The sequence below is a fragment of the Danio rerio genome, chromosome 5 (assembly GCF_049306965.1).
Source record: "Danio rerio strain Tuebingen ecotype United States chromosome 5, GRCz12tu, whole genome shotgun sequence".
In the NCBI taxonomy this organism is placed as follows: Eukaryota; Metazoa; Chordata; class Actinopteri; order Cypriniformes; family Danionidae; genus Danio; species Danio rerio.
Window position 1 is genome coordinate 15,990,001 of NC_133180.1, and position 18,724 is coordinate 16,008,724.

General features: G+C 36.2%; 2 protein-coding genes across 8 annotated transcripts in view; one reads left to right on the forward strand and one right to left on the reverse strand.

Moving 5' to 3' along the window:
- srrm4 (serine/arginine repetitive matrix 4) overlaps positions 1-18,724 on the forward strand; it is a 763,243-nt gene that overhangs the window by 206,276 nt on the left and 538,243 nt on the right. The gene's annotated exons all lie outside the window — the stretch shown is intronic.
- The window catches only part of gnb1l (guanine nucleotide binding protein (G protein), beta polypeptide 1-like), a 68,997-nt gene that overhangs the window by 39,358 nt on the left and 10,915 nt on the right, over positions 1-18,724 (reverse strand). For 3 of the 4 annotated variants that reach the window (XM_073950324.1, NM_001013508.2, XM_073950326.1), the window contains 3 exon segments: positions 12,365-12,517; positions 11,729-11,857; positions 8,331-8,493 (listed from right to left, as the gene is read on the reverse strand). In XM_073950324.1, coding sequence (XP_073806425.1) covers positions 8,331-8,493; positions 11,729-11,857; positions 12,365-12,474 — 402 coding nt within the window. In that variant the 5' untranslated portion in view covers positions 12,475-12,517. 4 annotated transcript variants of the gene reach the window in all.

Here is an 18,724-nt window from a genome sequence, read left to right on the forward strand (position 1 = left end):
CTAACCCCTCTGTAAAGTCCATTGGTCTTTTTTTCTCAACGTGACTTTCTATGGGGATTCGTAAATTCGGCGATCTACTGAAAATGCCTTCAGGCATGCGCCGTGCGCGCACATTGACCCGCGGTTATCTTCAGGAGGTTGATTTAACTGATTCTTCATTCATTCATTTTCTTGTCCCTTTATTAATCCGGGGTCGCCACAGCGGAATGAACCGCCAACTTATCGAGCAAGTTTTTACACAGCGGATGCCCTTCCAGCCGCAACCCATCTCTGGGAAACATCCACACACTCTCATACACTACGGACAATTTAGCCTACCTAATTCACCTGTACCGCATGTCTTTGGACTGTGGGGGAAACCGGAGCACCCGGAGGAAACCCACGCGAAGACAGGGAAAACATGCAAACTCCCCACATTAACGTCAACTGAGACGAGAGTGGAACCAGCAACCTTCTTGCTGTGAGGCGACAGCACTACCTACTGCGCCACTGCCTTGCCCTTAACTGATTCTTATCAGCTGTTTTGGAACCGACATACTCGCGGTAAGCAGGTTTTGGGTTTATCAACCGAGAGTTGAGGGTTTAGCAGATGGTAAGTTATTTTGCTGCTTGTGCGTTAAATTTGGGCACTCAAGTGACCAAGCGAGAGAATACAGTCATTTTTCAAAGTAAAACATTTTTCAGACTCAGATAATAAAAAAAACTAAAATAACTAATGATTTCTTGTGCGGCCTGGTACCAATTAATCCAAAGACCGGTACCGGTCCACTGTCCGGTGGTTGAGGACCACTGTCATATTGAACTTTAGGTCCTAATCATAGAAGTAATGTAATCCACACCATATGCAGAGTACATAAGTGTCTCCATATGCACCGGACACTTGTAAACAGCCCATGCTTCTCGAAAAAACAGGATAGGTGAGCACACTTGACAAAGCACTTGAAGGACACACTCCTATATGTACAGTGTAAAAAGACAAACAAACAAACAAAACAACTTTTAAAGTGCTTCTTTTATCCTCACTTGTGAGTTGCTTTAAAAAAAAAAAAGCACAACATAGGCTCATTCTGAAAATGTAGCCATATACATTTCTGGAGATCGTGAATTATGTAGCTAGAGCTACATATGGCTGCACTTCATCTTTAAAACTGAACGCTACGGGGAGGTATGACACAGTTCCTTTTCTTACTTACCAGCTCACTGCTTGGACGGCTTTTTCACTACAACTAGTTTGTCCAGTAGCTCGAAATGTATGTCGGCAGATTTGAGACAGAGTGGAGTTTACCGCGACAACAGGGTTCGAGTCTGGCGAGGAACGGTTCCAGAAAGCAGGTAAGACAAAAACAAAAGCTAAAAAATAAAATAAACAAGTAAATAACAGGGTAAAAATGGGGTAAAATCTGAAAACACAGTAAAAATCACGAGGCTTTTCTTTTTCTTGATTGCTTTTTTTAAAACACTAGGATTGGGTTTAAGAAAGGGGGCGAGTGCTGGGTAATCTGTGCTTTTTAAAAGACTACTGGTTGGGTTTAGGGAAGGGGAGGGTGGGTCGGTCGGTTGGTCAGTCAGTAAATCAGTCAGTCAATAGTGGCATCTGGTGGATTTATGCGAGACCAGCAGGCACAAATGGCACTCGCTACAGAAATTTGTGTTTAAAAAAAATAAATAAATGTACACAACGGTCTATGGTGGAATCGCGAAAACAAAAACTGCACCAACAAAAAAAAAAAAAATGTAGCTCCTAGGACGTAATTTGCTCCCTCCTGTAATGCACATAGGGGTACATATTCAGAATAAGTCTGAGTAGAAAAAGCATCTACTAAGTGAATAAATGTAAAAGTAAAGCATTAAAACTTTTTAGCCTAACTTTTGGCCATTTTCTTCAGAGTCTGGACAGAAAGTAGCCCCTTTTTTTATGAAAAAAAAAAAACCTGATGTAGACCTCAGAGAGCACCACAAAATAATAAAAGAAACAGTTCACGACCCTTCTATTTAAATAAATGCAACTCGGCTTAATATTTCATCTAACACCGAAAGCGTCAATGTTTTTAATTCAGTTTAAGTATCCGAATACTTCTCGGGGTCACAGTATATAATGCATAAACAATCTATTAGCTTATTCCCAGCTTTCAAGCCATAGGCTGATTGTGGCGGCAGCCATGATTAAGAACCCTCCTAATTAAGTTCAATTCAACATCTCTGACTCTAGAACGATTCATATTTTAACACGAAGACACATCTGTGCGTGCTACATGTGTTTACGCCTGTAACTATAAACAGCAGAGAAGGGCCGCGCTCATCCCCTCAGGTTAAACAGAGAGAGCGCGATCCTGACACCAGTTAAGCAGTCAATAAATAACAGCGGCTCTATTAATTAAAGGCCTGCACTGTCAGCTGCGCTGGAACGCCAAGCATGAAAGTCTGCAATAACACCGGAAGACACAGATGAGGTCGATGTTTTTGGAGTTCCGGACTCCCAGCATGCCTTGCAGCATTGTTATTTGTTTCAAGAGATGTATAGTTGTGCAGTTGGCCTGGAGTTATCTTGTGATGGTTATTACCTTGAAGAGCTTTTGACAAGGCCTTCATTAGAGAGTACAAGATGGGAGGGAGATGTAAGAGTCCTGTAAAACCAGACCTCACACTTCCATATGATTGAGCACTATGGGGCAATGAGTACACTAACGCATAATAGACCTGATCTGATTAGATAAAGTTTATTGCCATTAACAAAAACTTTATTAGAGCAAATGTGCACTGGAAATAAAGGGCTTTTCAAGGTCAGCTTTTGATGAAAAAGTAATAAGTAATATTGCACATTGTAAACTAGTAGTACAGCAGATAATATTGCACATAGATAGCATTCAAAGCAATTCAGATAGCATTCATACACTTTTTTAGATAGCAAATATATATTTCAAATACTTATTTATGATTTTAATTTTATTTACTTGTCATTTTAATGATTTTTTTATTATCAATAAAAATACAGTTTATAGCAAAATGATTAGCCCTCTGGGTTTGCTTTATTGTTTCCTAAATATTTACCAAGCGCTGTTTAACAGACAATAGTGACACATTTTTAAACATAATAGTTCTAAAAAGCTATTTTTTGCCTTTGCTATATTGACAGTTCGTCATAACTTTTGTTGAATAAGTAATACAAGTATAAACAACAAAATAAGCAATATTGCACATTGTAAATTGGTAGTAAAATAAGTAATATTGCACAACAATTGCAGATAGTATACCAAGCAATAACTGTTCATACACTTTTTAGACGGCAATATATATATATATATATATTTCATATGCTTTCATAATTTTTTTTTACAATTTCAATTTTATTTACGCGTTTTTTTTTAATGATTTCTTTATTTACCATCAATAAAAATACAGTTAAAGGCAAAATATACATTTTAATCTATCTATCTATATATATATATATATATATATATATATATATATATATATATATATATATATATATATATATATATATATATATATATATAYAYATATATATATATATACATATATATATATATATATATATACATATATATATATATATATATACATATATATATATATATACATATATATATATACATATACATATACATATATATATACATATATATATATATACATATACATATACATATATATATATATATATATATATATATATATATATATATATATATATATATATATATATATACATACACATACTGTATATTTACACACACATATATACATACATATACATATATATACATATATACACATATATACACACACACACACACACACACACACACACACATACACATACACATATATATATAACAAAATAATTATTATTAATAAAGAAATGTTTTAATACCAATTTTTCACCAAAATGGCAAATATATACTTAATAGGTTTTATATTTTAACCTGTTTAATGAATAAATACATATTAAACTAATCATAAAACAGAGAATGAAAGCACAAATAATGCTATCCAATGTTTTTAGCTGAATGAACTACTGCTTTTAATCACGCCAGCTTTGTTGATGCTCTCACGAGTGTCATTTAATTAATAATTTTGTGTTTGTATTGACCTTATTCAGCAATGCAGAAGTGCCCTTGTTTTTTGCGATTGTATGAGAACTTCCGATAAGGCATTTGCAGAAGAAGTTTTAATTTTCAGCAACCCGGTTAAAGCACTTCTGGTGAACTGTGTGTCGTTATAAAAATCGATGTGTTTAACGTCTGTTTTTCTTAAAAATTAACGATATTCACTGCCTGATTGATATAAAAAATAAAGTGGCTATCAGAATGTACAAGAAGCACTGCATTAAAACACAATTTTTCCACAGCATGTCTTTAAAATATAAAAATGTATTTTAATCCAATATTTTCTGGAGTTACTGCGCTACTCTGCTGACGGCATGAGCATATAAATGGCTTTTCATCTCGTTTTACACTTGAACAACTAAATGAATGCTTGAGTCTATTTAACTGATTATATTTTAATTGCATTACAACATTAATGCAGTAAAAGAAACTGCATAAAACAGAAAAAAAAGTCACATCAATAATTCATCAGAAGTTTATTGGTAGGGGAAAAACACTAGTTGCGCATATACCCTTTTCAGTTGCCTATGGAAGAAATGACTAGGAATGATTTTTAATGTCTTAAAATTAATGAAAGTGAATGAGGCCGGAAGTTTGGAGCCAAAAAAGATTCCAATGGCTGTGCCCAATCGTACGTGAAGAACAAGGTCAATAACATTGGTAGCATTTTTGGATTGTTAAAGAAACAGGAAGCTGAATATGGAGCTCTGCGGGGGAAAAGGATAACAGCAGTATTGAAGCTCAGTGTTTGGTCTGGCTGCAGGGCTGCAGGTAGATGAAGCATGGTAAATGTATATCGAGTGACAGTTCAGACTCTCTCAAGTGAAGAACTGGCAGACTGGAGAGTGAAACATGAATCAGGATGCAATAAAAGCCAGGATAGAGCAATACTCTCACTCTCTGCTCTCTGTTGCCTGCTTGACTGCACAACTAACACATCCCTGTACAGTCAGAATCAATTTCGTTGAAAGGAACACTTTTTCATTTTAGGAAATAGGCTCATTTTACAATTGCCCTAGAGTTAAACAGTTAAGTTGTACTTACTCAACTCATTCAATCATTTATTTTCCTTCAGCTTAGTCCCTTATTTATCAGGGGCCGCCGCAGCGGAATGAACTGCCAAATAATCCAGCATATGCTTTACATAGTGGATGCCCTTCCAGGCGCAACCCAGTACTGGGAAACACCCTTTAACTTTTGCATTCACACACACACACACACACACTCACACTCACACACTCACACACTCACACACTCACACACTCACACACTCACACACTCACACACTCACACACTCACACACTCACACACTCACACACTCACACACTCATACACTCAGACTAATTTAGATCATCCAATTCACCTATAGCGCATGTCTTTTGACTGTGGGGAAAACCAGGGCACCTAGAGAAAACCCACGGCAACACGAGGAAAACATGCAAACTCCGCACAGAAATGCCAACTGGCCCAGCTGAGACTCAAACCAGTCACCTTCTTGTTGTGAGGCGACAGTGACTAACCACTAAGCCATCGTGACACCCAACTTAACTATTATTATTAATTCATTATTATTATTATTAACTATTAAAAACAATCAGTTACTAATTAGATAATTACAATTGTAATTAATTTATTTTTCTAATTACTTTGTCTGCAAATTTATTTCCTCAATAAGTAAATTAATGACTCAATGCTACTTAAAATCCTGATGAATCTCAATGAAAAAAATAGACAATTACTAAATCTAATTAAATGTTTCAAAGTTATGACACAAAATTGCATACATATTATATATTATCTTTAATTTCTTAATCATGTGCAACTGTCAGCCAAATGTAAAAATTGTTAAAAATCGTTATAAATACAGGTCACGGTTTCGGTATCATACGGGATGTACTATGTTTAGAAAAAAAATTCAAAGAACAATAAACATATTAATTGGGTAACAAACACCTGACAATACAACAGGCTTCACACATATGGCAGTAGATCTGCATGTTCTCGCATTAATTAAATAAAAGTAGGGCATTTTGAAAACTGAATGTTTAAATAAAATTAAAAAATAGAGTAAAAGCTTAAATGTCCTCTTTTTCCAATTTACATATTGACTCAGTTTATAATTCTAATAATTGTCAACACATCTTAATAATTGAGCACTTTACATTATGCTTGCATTAATAAGACAACTACATTTTTGGTACCAGTGATTCCAGAGAGCTCAGTTATCAGTACCATCATAGTAAATGAAACTTAAGCAAAGTGAGACCGTTCAGCTCTTCTCTCTTAATTCAACATGAACAGTACATAGAGAAGAAAAGTTTTCTTTGCAGACAGCGGGTAAACAGAATGAATATATAGTGGGAGTGATCGGGTGCGGAATTGTAACGGATGTGCACAACTATAGGCTGTATGTCTGAGTCTATATGGGACACCTTTGGGTCGCTGATGGAACCTCGATCCACCACTGGTTGTGATCACTGACCTAGGCTATCCTTGCAATGGCAACATTTTTTCGAATTATTATTAGAAAATTATTGCCATTTTTTTGGTGTCTGTTGAAACAGTGTGCGGTGTTTTGGCCTCACCTATGCGTTTGCACTTTATCTCCTTCACTTGCCATACAGAAACACACAGAAACTCTACACACAGCGACACGTGAGAAAACATTATTTAAACAGATTTAAGTACTAAGAGGTGCTTGGACAGGTCTTCGCACATGCAGTTCATGTGAAAGGTAATCAGAAGAGTACAAAAGCGAAACTTTCTTGCTTTGCTGCAGTTGTATTTATCACCAAACCAATACTAATAGGTATGCATCAAAGGGTGCATCGAACCATGGGAGGACAACAGAACGATACAATTATTTTACAAAGAACTGTTGCATATATTTATATATATATATATATATATATATATATATATATATATATATATATATATATATATATATATATATATATATAATTACCTAAAATTAAAAAGATCTTATCCACTGAAAAACTAAAGTAAAGGTTAAGCAATGTATTTACAGTAACTAATTGCTTTGTAACTTATTACACCCAACAATGCTGCCAACAAACATTAAATCCAAGTTACACGTCGCAATGACAGGTAGCGCAAACTCTGTGATTGGTCAGCTGGTATTGGTGACAAATGTGGGTGGTGGTTAGAGCCACGAGCCCGATGGAGCAAGTGTTTACAAGTCTCAAGTCCTGTGAAGGAGCTCAAAATCAAAACTTTTGTTTTGTGTTTACCTAATAATTTAAAGTTGTTGCACGTCCGCCGGTTCCTGCCTCTGAATGAGCTAATTTGAGGTACAGTACTTGTATATTAAGATACATTTTGCGTTTGTTTACATTTTTTTTTAACCTCTCCAAAGAAACGAGACACAGAGGAACATAAAAACCTACTACCTGCTAATGTTTTGGAAGTGTTATTGCAGAGCAACACAAACAGCATGCTAAAGTATAAATGCATGACTATGCACAAGGCAGGCGCCATGTGTCACGCTGATCAATCGACGCAGAACTATAAAACAACCTCAATGTGTAAGATATTTAACTTTTCAATTTTCAATTTAATTTCATCTATATAGCACATTTAAAAACAACAATCATTGACCAAAGTGCTTTACAATGTCAGAAAAATAAATACATAAATAAATTAAAAACCCTGTATCGTACTAAAAAAAAACTCAACTTGAAGTGAACACAAAAGGTATACAAGTGTGTCTTAAGCAAGACCAACAGTTTGAGCACTTCTTATAAGAGTGGGAAACCTCTTCCATAAATTTGGAGCAGCCACAAAAAAAGGCTCGGTAACTTTTTTTTTCAAACTTTGCCCTCTGAACATCTAGGAAAACCTGATTTGATCACATCAGAGCTTTAACAGGTGTGTAAATCTGTAGAATGTGTAAAGGCTCAGTCAAATAAGCTCAGTAAAAGAGTTGCAAATCCCCCAAAGAAAATCAGCAAAAACTCAACATAATTATTTATCTTAACATAACTAAACAATTTCCATTTTAATGTGCGACTCAAAAGACCAAATCACTGAATTACAGAATACTATAACTCATTAGAATTTCTCAATCCTAAAATTGGCATCAGCATTTTAAACTGAATGTATTGTATTGCTCTAACAGAGAACCGCAGAGCACTGATATAAGATGCGTGTGATGAAGCCGTGATGTGTGCAGTCTCTCACCTCCTCCATGTGTTGTGTAGGGTGGGCCAGGAGAGTGGATCCGAGCCGGGACTCCAGCAGAGAGCACTGACAGAAGCCCACGCTGCCTGTGTGGAGAGAGTCTGTCACTGCACTGCGGCCTTCAGACAGATCCCACACGCACACCCGCATGTCCCGACCCTGGCTGGCACACAAACGCAGACCCTTAAAATAACAGATTTATCTGTATCTATTTCCCTGAGGGGGAAAAAAAGAGGAACATGAAATGCAGAGCCTGGATTAAAGTCACAGTGCAAATCTGAATAAAATAAAATGCACTTAATAATAAATAATAATACCAATTGTAAACATGTAGTAAAATAAGTAATAAAGAACGTACATCACTTTTTTAACAACATGGTAACTATATTCTTAATATACTTCATTTTTAGCAAATTTAAATTGTATGCACTTAGTATTTTTATGATATATAATTTATTGTATATTAAAATGCATATAATTAAAAAAGAGATGGTGTGGACCTGCGTGGGCGTGAGCTAAAAACAGAAAAATAATATATGTTGAGAGGTGCATGTACGTATGTGGCAGAGTTTGCTTAATTTGGACAAAGATGGACAAACTAATACATTTTAAAGAAACTTAGTCTTTGAAAACATTTCTTTCTTTAAATGTTATAAACAAAACATCTGGATCTGGTCGCATATCTGGAAGAATTGTTTGTTCTTTAAAATTGCTCATTGTAATCTGGTGTTTCAATATTACATTCAGAGCTTGTCCATGCTGAATATAACTTTAATAAAATAAATCATTTTAAAGATGGCAGTACTGTCTTACATACACTCATCAGCCATTTTATTAGGTACACCTTACTAGAACTAGGTTGGACCCCCTTTTGCCTTCAGAACTGCCTTAATCCTTTGTGACAGATTCAACAAGTTTCAGGAAATGTTCCTCATAGATTTTGGTCCATATTGACATGATAGCCTCATGCAGTTGCTGCAGATTTGTCAGCTGCACATCCATGATGTGAATCTCCAGTTTCACCTCATCCCAATGGTGCTCTATTGGATTGAGATCTGGTGACTGGAGGCCATTTGAGTTCAGTGAACTGAAGAAACCAGTCTGAGATGATTCACACTTTATTACATGGCACGTTTTTCTGCTGTAAGTAGCCATCAGAAGATGTGTACACAGTGGTCATAAAGGGATGGATATGGTCAGCAACAATACTCAAGTAGGCTGTGGCGTTGACACGATGCTATATTGGTACTAATTGGTAGCCTCAGTTTCCTGTTCTTAGCTGACAGGAGTGAAACCCGGTGTGGTCTGCTGCTGCTGTAGCTCATTCATTTCAAGGTTCGATGTGTTGTGCATTTAGAGATTGTGCATTCCTCGGTTGTAACGAGTGGTTTTGAGTTCCTGTTGCCTATCAGCTCAAACCAGTCTGGCCATTTTCCTCTGATCTCTGGCATCAACATAGCATTTGTGCCAACAGAACTGCTGCTCACTGGATATTTTCTCTTTTTCAGACCATCCTCTGTAAACTAGGGATGGGAAGATTAACCGATATGTATCGATACGTGGTCATGCGCGTGCACGATGCGAGTGCATCGGTTGAGCAGCAGAGGATGAATGAAATTTTGGAAGCAAATCGAGATGCATCGGTTTTTGCGAGATGCATCGATTTTTCCGAGATACAGCTTATATTTTTAATATAGAATGTATTTTTTATTTATTAACAAGTGTTGTCAACCTGTTTTGGCGCATAATTTAATCGACCTACATAAAGTAAGCCTTAGCAACGGATTTGCGGATGTGCACACACTACAACTCAGTGTATCAGGTGTGCGGATGAAGCTAGTGGTGCGCCCTCAGAAAGCACGAGAAGCAAAACAAACATTTTATTCCCCACTGAGTTTTAAATCTAAAGTATGGCAAGCAACATTATGGATTTAAGGATGGACGACATGACAGGACAGATGCAATTTGCAAAATGTGCCGCGCATCTGTAAAATACGCGGGCAGTATGACTAATCTGATATCTCACTTGAAGCGGCGCCACGGTGTTGTTGTGAAAGCATCTTCCAGTGTTCCTGCATCCCCGGCTTTCGCACTGCTTCAACCAGCTCCAAAAGTGGTGAGAAAAGCATTGCAAGTTTTTTTTTTTCCGTGCGCAACAGTTCTGCTCGCTCTACGCCAATAACGGATGTTATTGCATTGTTCATCTGCAAAGATAATCAGCCTAGTGTCACGGAGAACGAAGGTTTTAAACACCTCCTCCTGTTAATTTTTATTTAATAATAATAATAATAATAATATTAATAATAATAATGATAAAAATAATTGGGTGTCACGGTGGCACAGTGGGTAGTTTGACCACCTCACAGCAAGAAGATTGCTGGTTTGTTATATTTTTATTAGCCTGTTGTTTACAGTAACAGTGATGTTTCAAAGCAGCATAACACTGCTAGTTCACAACCTTAAGTTTTGAATAATCAGTGGCAAAATATCTTTGTAAAACTTGTTTTCATAGTTGAAAAGTTAAATCACAATTCTTGTTGTGCAATGCTAAATTTATTTATGTTGAAAGAGTGCAAATATATACATATTTTTTAATATATATATTGCACTTATACATTCTGTTTATCTTAAAAATACTTAAATAATATGTGCTATATTATCTAAAATGGCCCTCTACTGTAAACTGACACTCTGGCTCTGAGAGAAAAGCCAGTTTGTAAAAAAAAGTCTTGGTTTTGCTTGGTTTATAAATAATCAAACTCATTCAATGGCACAGCATCCTCTTTCACATCATCTCATAAACTTGATCTAATTAGTTAGTGCTGAAATATCGCATCGTATCGTGATATGGGTGTGAATCGTATCGTGTTGCATCGCAATATGTCACAAATGTATCGCTAATATATCGGATCGTATTCTTTGTATCGAGATGCGTATCGGATCGGCATTATAGCTTAGATGCCCAACCCTACTGTAAACCCTAGAGATTGTTGTGTGTGAAAATCCCAGTAGATCAGCAGTTTCTGAAATACTTAGTCCAGCCCATCTGGCACCAACAATTATGTCGCATTCAAAGTCAATTAAATCCCCTTTCTCCCCCATTCAGATGCTCGGTTTAAACGCAGCAGATCATCTTGACCATGTCTACATGCCCAAATACATCGGGTTGCTGCCATGTGTTTGGTTGATTAGCCATAAATTTGCGTTAACAAGCAGTTGGACAGGTGTACCTAATAAAGTGGCCAGTGATTGTACAGTCCAAACATAAACAAAAGCATAAAAACTCAAATTCAAATGGGAAAAAAACTTCCAAAATTCCAATCAAATCTCATTGTAAAGTCCCTAAAGGTTCCCACCCCTAATGATCATGTGATAATAATGATGTCACTCTCCTCTACCTGATGAGGCAGCTTCTGCTGTTGTTGAAGGTGTTAAGCCAGATTACAGAGTTCCCAGCATGGCTCTCTAAAACACGTTCTGCTCTCCTGGTGCTCAGGTTCCACACATGGACTGCACCTTTACCTGACCTAAACCACACAAACACGAAGATCACATTAAAGGGATAGTTCACCAAAAAATTCTAATTTACTCACGATTTTCTCAACCCTCAAGTGGTTTCAAACTTTAATGAATTTCTTTCTTCTGTAAAACACAAAAGAAGATATAAAAAAAAGCCTTGAACAAGTAAATGGTGGGTTAATTAAAGATTTTTAAATTTTGGGTGAACTATCCCTTTAAAAAGAGGGTGTTAAATGTATAGTTCACCCAAAAATGAACATTGTCGTTATTTATTCACCCACCAAGCTTGTATGATTTTTTTTTCTTTTGCTCAATATAAAATAAGATCCTTGACAAATGTTAACCAGACAATTGTCAGTACCCACTAATACACAATTACACAGTTTGTTTTTTACTTTGGAAGTCGATGGGTACCTTTAACTGTTGATTTAACTGTAAAAGCTCAGTAAATGTTGATCTTTCTGTGAGCTATTCTACCATAAGGGGAAAAAGTCATTTAATACTTTAGTACCAACCCAGAGTAGAGAAGTGGTGGTCTATCTCCACCACAGCAGAAGTGAAGCGCATTCACTGAGGCACCCGAACCCCTCAGGATGTACAACGGGTCAGGAGGAGGACGGGCCATCACCACAGCAAATGCAACATCCCTGATATGTATCCTACAGAAACTAAATAAATAAATCTAAAATTAATGGCAATAGCAATAAGCGGTCCATAAATTCTTCACTAAAGGATTAACAAAAATAAACAAATAAATAAAAATAAAAAAATATATAAATAAAAAGAATTTGATAAACAAAAAAGTAAATAAACAAGTAAAAAATTAACTAAAGGAAAAAGTAATTAAATAAATAAGAAAGTAAATAAAAATTAAATAAGTAAATTAGTAAGAAAGTAAATAAAAAGAAAATTAAAAAGTAAATAATTAAATGAGTAAATAAGTAAATAATTAAGTAAATTAATTATAAGTGTAAATTAAAAGTAAATAAAGAAAAAGTAAATAAAAGTAAATAAGTAAACATGTAAATAAATAAGTAAAACAAATATGTTGAAAGACTTATTTGCTTTTTTGGCTAGAATAAAGGCAGTTTAAAATTTTTTTTTTTTAAATTGGGACAAAATTATTAACCCCTTTAAGGTTATTTTTTTCCCCCCGATAGTCTACAAAACAAACTATCATTATACAATAACTTGCCTAATTACTCTAACCTGCCTAGTTAACCTAATTAACTTAGTTAAGCCTTTAAATGTCACTTTAAGCTGTATAGAAGTGTTTTGAAAAACATCTAGTCAAATGTTATTTACTGTCATCATGGCAAAGATAAAATAAATCAGTTATTAGAAATAAGTTTTTAAACTGTTATGTTTAGAAATGTGTTGAAACAATCTTCTCTCCTTTAAACAGAAATTTGGGGGGGGGAGAAAATAAACGGGAGCTAATAATTCAGGGGGGCTAATAATTCTGACCTCAACTGTACATGAGATGTATGATTATAGATTATATAAATATATTAGAGATGTATGATTATTGCACAAAAATATGTACATTTAAAGCATGCAATTTTACACAATTAAAGATACTTCATTTTTAACTTGAATGCACATATAAATACATACAATATATCAAAGTATTTATAAACAAATATTTGACAAACCTGAAACCTGGGTTTTTAAAACTAAATTGTGCATGTCTGATAATGAATACTGTGAATCAAAGATTATACATATAAATACACAAATAATTAAGGTTAAACATAAAAAAAACATAACATAACATAACATTGTTTAAATAATTTCTATAAGAGAGAAATCAGGGCAGCAATATTTTTAATATTTGGCCTAAATAGAAATCACAAAACGGCAGATACATATAAATCATGGGAAACAATATATATATATATATATATATATATATATATATATATATATATATATATATATATATATATATATATATATATATATATATATATATATATATATATATATATATATATATATATATATATATATATATTAATAATACAATAAAATATGACTAGAGTAATTTATCCACCACCTGACCAGCAATGGTGGAATTTGTTTTCACAACTTTCACATAACTATTAGCATGAGCCCATATGTAAACACTGACATCGCTCGGTTAACACTGTAAACACTAAATGCCTTTAGGCGAAAGGAAGATGTGATCATGTCATTTTTTTTCCTCATCTACCTTCTTCTTTGTGAAACCTCTTACTCAATACGTCATAAATCATGAGTGAGACAGCTTAATTACTGTAAACAGGCTGGAATCTGTCTTTTTCAATTTTTATTTTCATCAACAGCTAACAAAAAAAAAAAGCATTTCAAAGCACACGCGAGCGCAAACGGCTCTGCTGACTTCAGGGAGGGCCACAGTCGAGATGCAACAGACCGCAAAAAAATCTAGATGGAAATTAGATAATTAGATGTCAGTGACAAATCCCTTTCAAACGGCCGCAAAGAGCTAAATCTGTTGATGTCTTCATAAAAGAAAACATTAAAAACTTGACACATTGATGTGGTTTTAAACCTGTAGGATGGCTCAACCGACTTTAGAATTGTTTCTGATGCTTGCTTGACTGAGAAGTTTCATAATTAACCAGATTAATTATTTATTTAAATAGATTCACCATAAATTGTCATCAATTTTGGCTCATTTCCACTAGAGGGTTGTCATGATTAGGGTTGGGCTGAGAGACGATGCCACCGTCCATCACCGATGGCCAACAGACAACACGATGCTGAGCCGGCACACTCAGGCCCCGTTTACACTAATACATCTTAGTGTTAAAATTGCATTTTAGAACGAAAGTGATCCACATCCACGCCGTGTTTTACCTAGCATTTCTGAACAGCCCTCCGTGTGCTGAAATCGCACATCACGTGACCACACACTCTCACACAGCTACACAAACTGTCATGCGCTCGTCTGAGCTTCAGTGAGCATAGCATATCGGACAATTTATCAAGGATGTACCGCTGGATAGCGTCTCACTATAGTTGTTAAACGTGATATTCAGACATCCCAAGTCTCCCGGAAGTGCCGGGAGTCTCCCGCAAATGCTTAGAGACTCCCTAATGCCTGCAAATGAGTGATAATCTCCCAGAAATCTTGTGTCTCCCTCCCAGTTCTCAAATAAGTCCCTCACCACCGGATCCCTCGTCGCTCTTCAGATGCGTCGCGTGCACTCTGTCAAACACCACCGCCAACCCGCTTTTCACATGACGACGATGCCATCGTCCATCACGATGTTTCACATTAGACATCGTATGATGCAAAATTATTCGACATCGCCTAACCCTAGTCACTATAATGGAATTCTGTACCAATCGATACTAAAGTTTTAAAAACGTGTAACCACAGGGGACAGTGGAGTGTTTCAAAGTCATGTCGATGAGCTGGTTTGTCTATAAGCTGACATACCAACGATCCCCTGATGAATTGCGGCTTTAAAATGCTCAAGTATCCCTGTATTTGTGGTTATTAGGGCTGTGTGATTAGGGGAAAATATGTAATTGCAATTTTTTGACATATTGTGATTGCGATTTGATTTACAATTAAAGCTTAAAGCTGATTTTAGTTTAATTTAAGCTTCAGATAAACAATCTGTAAGCCATGGTAACAATTCTGTGACAGCTCTTAAAAATGACCTGTTTTTGTTCTGTGTCTGTGACTTAACCATAATATTCCCATATTACCAATGCTGTTTTTCTTTGATATTAATTCATCTATTAATGCTTCTAAAGCAGGAGATGGCACAATCCCACTTGTCAGCACTTTCCTGTTTGTTTGTTTTTTATTTATTGTGGTGTAGTTCAGTTGTGCAATTCTGATTGGGCAGAACGAAAGTGTGCTCACTCAATTGGCTAGTTATAAAGCCCCGGTCAGATCACACGATTTTTGCCACTATTTCCTTGACGTAGGATGTTGTGGGGAGTTGCAAGCGACAAATGTCATACCACAAGATTCAATCGTTTCTTCTCATGTAATGTGGCATACTTCATGACAACCAATACCATGTCTGCCGATACTATCGCAGAAAGACTAGCATGCATAATTTTCATCTTTCCAGAGCCGAAGAAAGGAGAAAAAAAAGCAAGCTCAAAGTAAATGTATGTTCTGCTATAATACATTATTTAGTTTATCTTGCCTAGGGCCCCTCAACCCTAAGGGCCAGCACTGACTTTACTACACGCAATATGACAATGGCATGCTATGTTGCTTAAATGTTTTGACAACATTTTGGACTTCTTTTAAAGAGCCCTATTACGGGTTTTTGAAAATGACCTTCCATGCAGTGTGTAACAGCTCTTAGAAAAGTGAAATATACAGCTAAGGCTTAAACCTGAAAGTGCACCGTGTTTAAAACTATTGACTAATCTATAAAAGTCAACTCATAGTGGTTCGAATTAATCGGATGTAACGAGTCTATAGCCATGTGGGTGTGACATTAATATGGAAATCAAGCCCCGCCCATTTGTTGCATGCTCAGATCCTTGAAAATTTAAACCCCCAGCCCCGCCCACAAACACTGAAGAAAGAAATGGAAGACAAACACTGTAGCAGATCCTGTCTAAATCAAGTCGCAGAGACACTGTGCTCTGAATTGTGAGGGAAAATTAGTGTTACTTTCCCTACCCAAAGATGAGGCTGTGAAGAGTCAGTGGTTGAAGTTTATTTTTGCAAAAATACCTCAGCATCTAATCGTCAGCCGTTAGTTAAAGGAAGCATCAGAAATGACTATTGATGTATGTACACAGTTCATGCGAGTACGATAAAAAAGTTGCCTCCTTGTTTTCTCTAGCCTGCAAACTGTCTTTAATTGTGTTTTGTTACTTGTAACTGCTTGTACTGTATCTGTTTAACTCTTTATATTGTCATATCGTGTCTAAACGCAACGCATGCTTTGTTTATGGATTTAAATGCAATTGTGAGCTCGCAATCTTCTGCCATTTGCCATTGCTATGGCCATCATCAGCAGTTTCTACACATGCAGAAACAGTTTCAAAACAGTTTCAAAATAGTTCAGCTTTTGCCACCTTGTGGATTAATATTAAATGTGTCACATGGTTAAGAATAGAGTTATAAGATGGTGTTTAACTGCATTGCTTTAATGCACTCCTGCATTGGGCTCACACATACACACTGCACTCTGACTTGTTGATAAGTCGTGGTCGACATTTCTTTCCATGTCACACTGAAGGCAGTCGACCAACGACAACAGACTGGGTCATCAGAACAATCAGTGCAGATTAGCATTGCGCTAAGGAGGGGAACAATTGAATCGCTAAATGAGTCATATGGGAGTCATTGGGATAATTAAGTAAGCATAAATGCATATTATAAGACAATGAAAGTGTTTTGCATGCATATCAGCCTGTTGTTAGAGACCCTCAAAACCAAAATATGACCCTTTTTAATGCATAATAGGGGCTCCTTAAACCACTCAATTCATGTGGATTTTTAAAATCTCTTAATGAATGTTTGTTTCAGGTTAAAAAAAACGAAAAAAATCAAATGAAGGATTAGAAATGTTTCAAATATCAAAAAAAGTATCTCAATTTGTGCTTTGTAGACAAACAAATTTCTAATAGGTTTGGAACTTCATGAGAGTGAGTAGCCTAAATAATGACAGAATTTTAATTTTAGAGTTAACTAGCCCTCTAACCATTAAAAAGGGAAGCAAAAAAAGAAGATGGCAGATAAAATTCAGCAAAATGAAGACAATTACACAAAAATATCCTTTGAGTGGCAACAGATATTGCTGATTTTAGATACGGAGCCGTCCTGCTTAATGAAGACCCTTCTGCTCAGTGTCATCTCTGCTCACCTCTGCCCTCCTGCTGAAACCAAACCCGCAGGTATTTTGGGGGAGCTCATTTCGGAAGGTTAGTGGTTAAATTGTGCATGTTAATCTGTCAAGCGGAGATTCTTCACTGCCCTACCTTCCTAATTAAGAGTCGAGCCCCTAGCCGCCCCAGATGAACCCCCTCACAAAGGGGACAGTCACTAAACGGCCCTCTGCTTTCCTACAGGAGAGGCAGTGGGATTAGAACCCGTGACTATCAGTCGCCATCAGGCCTGTATAGGAGCCAGACCCCGTCTACTGCACATATAGGGGCTGAAATGAGAACTCTGCTTTGACTGTCCAGCTCAACTCACAAAATGAGGCTATTTACTTTAGTTGTGCACTTAGAAAATGGTCAAGTACTTGTTTTCAATTACTTTCTTTAAAAAAATCAAGTTTATAATGTAAAGTAATGCACTATAGGACGAAATGAGAACGCAGCTTGGACTGTCCAGCTCAAATATACATCCCAAAATGAGGCTATTTACTTTTGTTGTGTGAAGGAATGTGCTATCGGAAGATCGCCTCTGTGACAGCAAGGTTTTCATAGGTTTAAAGAGGATTAACGTGCCCGTATTGTGAGGTTTGCTGCACCGGGGCTGTTTGACACACAGGTCTGGAAACGCATGTTCTCGTTGTGCAAACACAACGCATCAAAACATACCTCTGCAAATACAGTGTTGTCAGTCAGAGATGGAGAGAATTAAAGACATGGGATGAAGTGGAAAAACAGGCTGAAAATCTAGGCCAAAGAGTAAAGATCATGACTGCACTGGTAGATCAACTTTTTAGGGTGTTATTTTATGCATTTATTTATTTTTGAGATCTATTGACAGAGACAACATGGGTCAAAGGCGAGATAGGTCCTATTGTGTATGTAATCTGAGCTGCATCCAATGCTTTTTAATGCTCTCACCTAACCCCACCCCTAACCCTACCCGTCACAGTGACGTCACTCACTCCATTGAGTGCATCGTGTCTGACAATGCATTGCTGTGTGAT